The following is an 8,783-nucleotide window of genomic DNA, read 5'->3' on the forward strand; positions in this document are numbered from 1 at the left end:
GATGGTTGAATAGTTAAATATAGACATAACATTTTGGATTCTCTTTACTTGTAAAACACTATCTAAACAGTTCATTAGCAAGAAGAAAATAAACTGAGAATTGATAATGTGATCCATTGTCTCAGAGTTACTGCTGTAATCATGAAAGCCCTGGCATTGCTGAGTCTTGTGGGTTTTCTTTTTGAGCGATCAATACAGGAGATCTGTTCTTGAGTTCTGCAGTGTATGTTTTTTGGACAGATCATGCATACATGTCCATACGTCATAATAAGGGAACAATTTTAAGGGTCATAGAATGGCTTCAATTGGGAAGGACTTTTAAGATGATCAGGTCCAACCATTACTCAACTCTACCAAGGTTGGTGCTAAACCATGTCCCTCAGCACCACTTCTTTGCCTCTTTTAAACATCTCCAGGGATGGGAGATTCCACTAGTTCCCTGGTGAGCCTTCCACAGTCTTTAAGAACCCTTTCAGGAAGGAAATTTTTCCTAATATCTAATCTAAATCTTTCCTGATGCAACTTGAGGCCATTTTCCTCTCAACCTATCACTTGTCACTAGGGAGGAGACACCAGCACCCACCTGGCTCCAACCTCCTTTCAGGTGGTTGTAGAGAGTGAGAAGGTCTTCCCTCCTCGTGAGAAGGTCTTCCCTCCTCATAAGAAGGTCAGCTGCTCCTCATAGGACCTGTTCTCCAGAATTCTTCACATCATAGATATTTCTTAAATACAGCAAACATGCACATGATGGTGGTGTATGTGGACTCCTGTGGGCACTTAGATTTACCCTCCTTTGATCATTTGATCTTGGTGCTTTTAATTGTGTCTGAGAGACAGAACATTGACTAAATAACAAGCACTCCAGTTCACTGTTCATAGGCTTTGTCATTTATACTGCAGATCAGTTGGTCCTGTATTTCCACTCTAAATTAGAATGAAATACCGACATGTGGTTCATGTCAAAAATGTCATTGCCAAGAGTAAATGCTGCTTGTGCAAAATGAGGTTATTGTTAGAAGTGTTAGATTTTACCCCATAAAAAAAATCTGAGTCCAAACCACTTTTGGCATGTGTCCCACTTGCTATGGCTGTGGAGAAGGCCTAGGAACCCGCCAGCTACGGGACATCTTATTACTGGCATCTAATTGCAGAGCACAATATCCTGTGACCAAGTGGACTTTGGCACAAACTGACATGGCTCTGGTATGGGATCTGCTATTCAGTGAGAGGAGCCTGTTCCTACAAGTGCAGCCTTTCCCACACATTCCTGTTTTCTGGCTGAGTCAGCTCTAAAGCAGATTAAAAAAAACCCAAAGAACTTCCTGAAAACTCAGATCATTTCAATTGCTTCAAAAGCAGTGACCAGTAACCTGGAAGAAAGGAAGGCCTTACAGACTAGAGCATTGTAAGTCACTGGATGCATCCTTTCAGTCCATGAGGTCTCCAGGTCTTAGACAAACTAGCCCTTCACATTTGGTTCAGGTTGAAAGCAGCTGTTCCAAACGTAACTTTTATTGCATTAATCAGTTTGAAAGGAATGCATTGATATTTCCTCTGTCATGTGAAGATGTGCTGCATTTCAATCTGATCATCAAGAACAGTCTCCAGTTTCCTTTACTATATTGAAATGTTTCTCCTGGATTTTAGTTTGGTCTGAATGCTACACACAAAGACTGTAGGTCAGGAAAGATATCAAGTAGCTTTCATTATCCTTGACCTCTTTTAAACAGTCACATACATCCCACTTGATACTCAAAAAGATGGTTGCTCAGGGAAGACTCCTTGGAGTGCAGTCCCAAGCTGAAAGCTGTTGGGGAAAACCTATTTGCTTGTGTGAGCATGGCAGGTGTGTGTGTAGTGTCACACCAGTGTGTATATGGCTGTGTATATACCTGTGTACACACACACAGATACTCACTAGGATATAGCTGTCCTGTTTTTCATGAGAACCTACCTTTTAATGCTTATGAGTATAGGGTGTGGCTTGACCAGCTCATGTGAGTGAGCTGGACATCTTGTAAGCTCAAGATTAAGATGCAAGCAAGACTTTTTTCCTGTTATATTTACATTTGTGTATATGTCTAACTAGTCTGCTTAAAGAGTGTGGTGTTTTTTTTCCCCCTCCTTCCTCTTAATTTTAGCCAATTTTAGAATCAGGAGCCATAGAACTTCTATGTAGTTTGACACAGAGTGAAAACCTTGCCTTGCGAGTGAACGGCATTTGGGCGTTAATGGTGAGTAGAACACACTGATGAAATGCTGCTTGTGATTTGCATCTGAAGTAGTTTGGGAATGTAACTTAAGGAACTCCTCAGTTGTTATTAAAAATAACATAGCTGAAACCTGGCTTGTGTTTCCACTTAACTACTGAAGGAAAACTGTATCAGCCTGGAATGCTTCATCAATTGGTCCATTCAATAAACTAAATTCTTCAGTTCCGATAGCAGTTTTGGTTGCCAAGACCATTCATGGAACCAGTTAAATAGTGTCAGTAGCATGCCAGGGGACAAAACAAAGTAGGTAATAACCTGGTCAGCCATAGGACAGCGTGGAAGTTGAATACACTGTGTAGCAGTTCCTCAGAAATATAACCTCTCCAGGATTAGTTCCAGCAAGGATGTATGCTTCCAGGTGATAGGCTTCTGAAGGAGTCAAAATCCACATTCAAGGTAAAACATGAAGCACATTTTGTCTCTTTCAGAATATGGCATTTCAAGCAGAACAGAAGATCAAATCAGACATCTTACGAGGTCTGAGCACAGAGCAGTTATTCCAGCTGCTTTCTGATTCTGATGTAAATGTTCTGATGAAAACTTTGGGACTGCTCAGGAATCTTCTATCTACTCGCCCAGTAAGTAAAGCTGCAATCAGACCTTCTTTTGAAAGGTGACCAAAGGTGCAGACAATGCAAATTAGTGAATAAAAGACAAGTTATTCTTCTGATTAAGATAAATAGTTGCCTCATTACTAAAACTGAGGCCTTTGGATTTATCCAAATACCTGTAACCAAATGTACCAGTGAGTGAAAGAATTCTCTGCATCCACTGAAATTCATAATTATTATCAACTACAGAATTAGGCAGCTGCATTCACTGTTCACTGCATTTGGCTTTCAGCAGAATTATTTTCCAAAGTTCATCTGTGAAACTAGTCCAGAACAACAACAAAAGGGTTGCACTGTTGAGTCAGTCTACAGAGAGCTACGTCATAAGGATACCTGTGTTGATTCCTTCTTGACACCTGACATGTTTCTGTTCTTGTCCAGCTATATAGGTAGTACTGGCTTTCAAAATTTGACTGTGGGACTGTGCCCTTACAAAATGCATATGTTCATTTTACAGACTGAAATAAAATGGTTTGAAAATGTAAGCCCATTAATTATTTTTGACAGGGAGAAAGAGATATTGGTGGAGGAAAAGAAAGGGGTAGTCCCCTGTGAAGAGCAGAGGGAAAACATGCAGCAAACATTTGGCAAGCCTACATTTTTGTGGGGGAAAAAAACCCATGAAGCCTCTGCTGTGCATGTATCACGTATCGTGTTTCTACCATAAAAAGGTCACTGCAAAAAATCTTCTGATATTTGTGCTCACTGAGTCTCAGTAAGTTCCATAGAAACTTAGCTCTGTCTTAATGTGAAAATATATTTAATAACCAGTCATTCATTAAATTCACACTGAGATCTGGACAGCAGAGTCTCATTATCACTTGAGATATTACTCATCTGAAACTATGTCCCAACTTCACCTACTTTCTATAGTATGTTTTAGAGCCAGAGCCAACCATTTTCATTCTCTACCCAAAGCTGACTCCAGACTTTCTCATCCAGCAGCTTTCAAATGAGGTCTTGTTGTTAGCCATTTTAAGAAGTCCTACTGGAATCTCTAACATGTTAAATTGTAGCGTGCCGTGTGCTGATGGTAATCTCTGGTGGCTGTTTGCTGGCACTCTTGAGTTTTGGTGTCAGTTAATCCAGTAGATCTAGTTTCATTTTTTCTGTTACTCTTGATGATTAATTTCATTCTAGTACAGATGTTTATAGTCTGTGATCAAATGGTCTTTTATGTCTTAAGTCTCTTCAATTGAGACAGTTTTCCTGGATGATAAGCAATATCTATGGCTTATTTCTCCAAACCCTCTCAGGCTTTTGAAATGAGAATATATAACCTGGTCACAGTGTTCCTGTAAGACCAGCAAATACAAGAGAAGAAACTCCAGCTGTCTTACCCTCCTCTGGTACCCCTCTATTAACAGAAGAGAAGTGGTTCTTGTGAACTGCAGCATCATAATGAAAGCTTGTGTCCAGCAGGGTTCAGTCTTGAGATTGGCCTCCATGCAACTGGGCACCCAGTGTCTTTTCTACAGGTTACAGTGAAATCAGAATCAAGGCCCATATTATGCTCTCTCAACATGACCAGGCTTCAAATGAAGAGGAATATTGTGAAGTTTTTCTGCTGTGATAAATTCTTGGTTTGGGGAGACGTCTCTAGGAGCTAAGGACTTTGTGCCACGTTGCTACTCTTTACTTACTGTAATTTGAGTAGAAATGCCCTCTCTTTGGAAAGTTACACTGATTGTGTTTCATCATTGCTTTGACAGCACATAGACCACATAATGAGCACTCATGGGAAGCAAATCATGCAAGCAGTGACGCTCATTCTGGAAGGGGAGCACAATATAGAAGTCAAAGAGCAGGTACTCTGTTTTGGTTCACGTTCGCTTGGCTGCATAAGGTTTAAGAAGCAGCTAAGAAACCTTAGTCTTCTCAATGTGTCACTTTTGCTTGGGTTTATGTTGTGCTGTGAATGTTTTACTGAGATCTGTCAAATTAATTTTCCTACCTCCAAGAATGCTCTTCTTGCTAATGCATTATTACAAATGGGTTTGAACTGAATTCAGAAAAATATTTTTAAATGTAGCGTTGGTAGAGAGGAGAGCAGTGTATGTGAGAGTAGAAGAGTTAAATATTGGCAAAAAGGGGACTGTAGGAACAAAAAAAGAGAAGGAAACCAGAGTTTCACAGTGTCTTGCAAAGCATCATGGTTATTGGCTCCTATATGAGCTATTAGATCAGTCAGTAATGAAGAATGCCATCATCCCCTGCCTTGCTGGCAGCAATAGATGTTCTGCTGAGAGATGTGGTAACTCAGCTGTTCTTGGGTGCCTGATGGAGCCAGCAGCAGTTAGAGGAGGAGAGGTACTACCAGGGTAAAGCATATGCTGGAGTAGCCCAGGAAAAAATATGGAGGGACATGCCCTGACAAATTAAAACAAGAAAAGCAATATGCAGGAGGAAAGGAAGGTAGCCAGCAGGGGAAAGCATTCCTGGCTTGACGTCAGTGTAAGGGGGCCAGCATACAGAGATATCTGCTGTGAGGACTGGAGCTTAAAGAAAGAGGAGAGATGGGCTGAGTTTGGCTGATTAGCTCTTGTGACAGACAAGATGGTCAGTTGGAGAACCGTGTTTCTTCCTCATACAGGGCGTGTATGAAGGCATGTACCCTCATGAAGAACGGGGTCAGTGGGAAGCTGTGGGAGATACCAGAGATATCTAGCTTTAGCTTAGGATGGGTATCAGTAGCAAGCAGTTTGGCAAATACGTATAGAAATACAATTAAATCCAAACTGCCCTGAGTCTCTGCTCAGTGAAGACTGGGTTGAAGGTAAACAGGCCATAAATGGCTATTACAATACAAAATTAGGAGAACAACCCCCAAACACTCTTAATAGGTTGCAAATTTAGTGACAGCATGGTTCTGAAACAGCTGTGTCTTAAGTAGTTCTTCCTAAAGAAGTTTTAGTGAATGGAATGGCCTTTATTGCAACAGAAGGTTTTTACCCTGCCAAGCTTATCAAAAGTACTACTAGACTGAAAATTTTACTAATTGAAATGAATTAATGTTGCTTTTGCCAGGGCTGTTCAACCACAACTGTTAACCCTTTGGCACTGGCCCCAGATGTAGGCAACCTTGAAATGCCAGCTTAAAGATATTTAAACTAATTAATGAAATCATTTGTTACAAGTTCAGAGCTGTCAGGGAAACTGTATAAGTCATGGGATGTGAACTGTGGCCAAATAATTTCAGAGTTGTTCTCTTTTTCAGACATTATGCATACTTGCTAATATAGCAGATGGAACAACGGCAAAAGAACTGATTATGACCAATGATGACATCCTGCAGAAAATCAAATACTACATGGTATGAGAAATGTCTCTTCAAGTTTCTTTGTCTTTTCTAGGGAACAAAAGAGGTTACTTCAGCACTTTGTCTGGTAAATTATACAGTATCTGGCATTTAACTGTTTCATGTACCTAGTTGTGTTTAAGGAACTGCGTAGTGCAGTTCTGTATGGCAGAGGTGTACTGAGAAGCTGAATAAAAGGAAAATCCAGTTGTTATTTCCCATAAGAAAGTTGCAGTGATTTAAGCAATACCTGTTACAAATCTATGTGGTAAGTGTTTCATGACCTTGGAAGAGGCATATTTTGTAGACCTTAATGAATATTTGGAAGTGATTGAATGTCTTATGGCAGCATCCTTGAGAGAAATTGTAGATGATAATTAGTCACAACTTTGCTACCTTAGTTTTTAGAGGCTGAATGCCAAACAGTAGATCTGAGAATTTCTGAGTTGTTTATTCTAAATGTGAGTACTGTTTTTTTCTATAGAGTCATTCAAATGCTAAACTTCAACTTGCTGCCATGTTCTGTATATCTAATCTCATATGGAATGAAGAAGAAGGTAAGAAGGCCTCATTATTAATGCATATACAAGTTGCTATCCTGATCAAAAGGCCAATGTTGCATAGCAATCAGTATTTGCACAGCACAGTGGGATTCAAAGCATAAAGGGAGACTCTTCATAGATGTAATATGGAAGGAGAGAGAATGGGCAGGAGGACATAGAGGAAAACATAGAGAGCTGTTTTGGGGCAGGAAAAGAAGGCACAAGAGGAATGTGACAAGCAATGAATATGAGAGGATGACAATCACACAGTGGAAGGTTTCTACCAGTAGTATTTCTGTCAAATCTGAAAGCAATTGGAGTGAAAGAGAATCTTAGAGAAACTTCCAGGTCTCAGGAAATTGTGGAAATTCATCATGGGAGGGAACAGGTTGGCTGGAGGAAATAAATGGTTAGAAAGGCAATTTGTGACAAAGAAGTTTTCCCCATTGTCAATGGCTTGAATGGGTTGTGTGATGAGACTCCGAAACAAGCTAAAGAGCTTGTGGATGGATCTAAAAGGAGTGAGGAAGGTTATGATTAAGAAGAGTCATGGCCTGGAACAATGGAAATTAACTAGGAGGCAGCTGAAGGTGGCTGAAATGTCTTTGTGTTGAGGGGTGGAGGGAGCAGATGGAGGCAGCAGGGTGGAGCTGGAAGAAGTGGCAAGGTAAGGTGCATTGAGTAACATGTGGGGCTGAGGAGAGGATTTTCTTGGATGATTTACAGACTCTCAAGTTTTTCCATTGCTGCATTCTAACTGTACTGTGTTCCATACTCCTCCTTTAAGCTGTTCTTTTGCTTCCACTTCTTTCCCTTGTTGTGCAGACATCTATTTTTAGTGGTATTCCCAACAGTGTGATTTATTGTTGTAGGTTCACAAGAACGCCAAGATAAACTCCGAGACATGGGAATAGTAGATATTCTGCACAAATTGAGTCAGTCGTCAGACCCAAATCTGTGTGACAAGTGAGTGGAAAGAAAAATCCAATTAAGATGATCAGAGGGAAATCTTTTTGATTAGAAAGTCTTTTGCATATAGGAAAAATTCCCCGGGAAAACTGTGATTGCACTGAGTTTGTATGAAAAAAAAATGTAGTGAAGAGCAAGTTTTGTATTGCTGAGGAGTAACAAATTTTGCTGAAGTTCTCAACGTTATAAAATAACTGCACTTAAGATCTTCTAAAGCAGCAGAGGGTCCTCTCTAAAATATCACTGATACACAAATTTTGTCTAAACCTTGAACTGCTAATAAACTTCCAGAGGATTGGAACAGTGGTAAAACATCATGTAGCACTATGAAGTAAAAAGACAATACTGCTACTGTTAATTGAATTGGTAGTGTTGTACAGGAAGCTGTTGATGATAAAGCCAAACCCCAGTAATTAACAGTTGACTCTTTTATTGCAGGGCGAAGACAGCACTCCAGCAGTATCTTGCATGATCAAAGACTAATTGAATCTATGGACACCCCTCATGTCTACTTAAGGAATAGCAGGAGATATTCCTGACTCCTTATATTTGCACAAGTCACCTTGGGCTGCATTTTTCTCAGGTGCAGGGAGCTGCTTTGCAGAAAAAGTTTAAATGATCAGGTCTCCAATGCACTTGAGAATTTTCTTGAGGTAGTTTCTTTACTCAGAGGACTCCTGGGGGGTTGTTTTGGGTTTTTTTGGCTGGTTTTGGTTGGTTGTTATTTTGTTGGTTTTTTTTTTCCTGAGCTACCTGGACTTTCAGATAGAGCAATCAGTCACCATTTTTGTTTTGGGCCTACAACTTTCTGCTTTTGCTGCAGCCTCTGTGTGTGTGTGTGTGGGTGTGCTTGAGTGGGTGTGGGTATGCTTGGGTGAATGTGTGTGGGTATGAGTCCTCAATTTTGGTTTTTCCTTTTTTTGTGTGAAAATCTTTTTCTACAGGTTTTCAAGGGTTAACCATTGTTTGCTGTACGAATACTTCAATGAATTATATACAGTTTGAATGAAATGTTATTTAAAAAAGACAAACAAACCAAACTGTTGTACCCCATAAAGTTTATTTTGAATTTTGAACAGATGAATGTTTT

At 40.0% G+C, this 8,783-nt stretch overlaps 1 protein-coding gene across 5 annotated transcripts in view; it reads left to right on the forward strand.

Moving 5' to 3' along the window:
- The window catches only part of ARMC8 (armadillo repeat containing 8), a 66,499-nt gene extending 57,726 nt beyond the window's left edge, over positions 1-8,773 (forward strand). For all 5 annotated transcript variants that reach the window (XM_068145383.1, XM_068145385.1, XM_068145384.1 and 2 more), the window contains 7 exons: positions 2,142-2,234; positions 2,702-2,851; positions 4,597-4,692; positions 6,102-6,197; positions 6,667-6,739; positions 7,597-7,690; positions 8,132-8,773. In XM_068145383.1, coding sequence (XP_068001484.1) covers positions 2,142-2,234; positions 2,702-2,851; positions 4,597-4,692; positions 6,102-6,197; positions 6,667-6,739; positions 7,597-7,690; positions 8,132-8,165 — 636 coding nt within the window. In that variant the 3' untranslated portion in view covers positions 8,166-8,773. The remainder of the gene's footprint in view (positions 1-2,141; positions 2,235-2,701; positions 2,852-4,596; positions 4,693-6,101; positions 6,198-6,666; positions 6,740-7,596; positions 7,691-8,131) is intronic.
- The last annotated feature ends 10 nt before the right edge of the window (positions 8,774-8,783 follow it).

Source organism: Melanerpes formicivorus, unplaced genomic scaffold, assembly GCF_026170545.1.
Source record: "Melanerpes formicivorus ecotype bairdi unplaced genomic scaffold, bMelFor1.0.p_v2 SCAF_12, whole genome shotgun sequence".
NCBI lineage: Eukaryota > Metazoa > Chordata > Aves > Piciformes > Picidae > Melanerpes > Melanerpes formicivorus.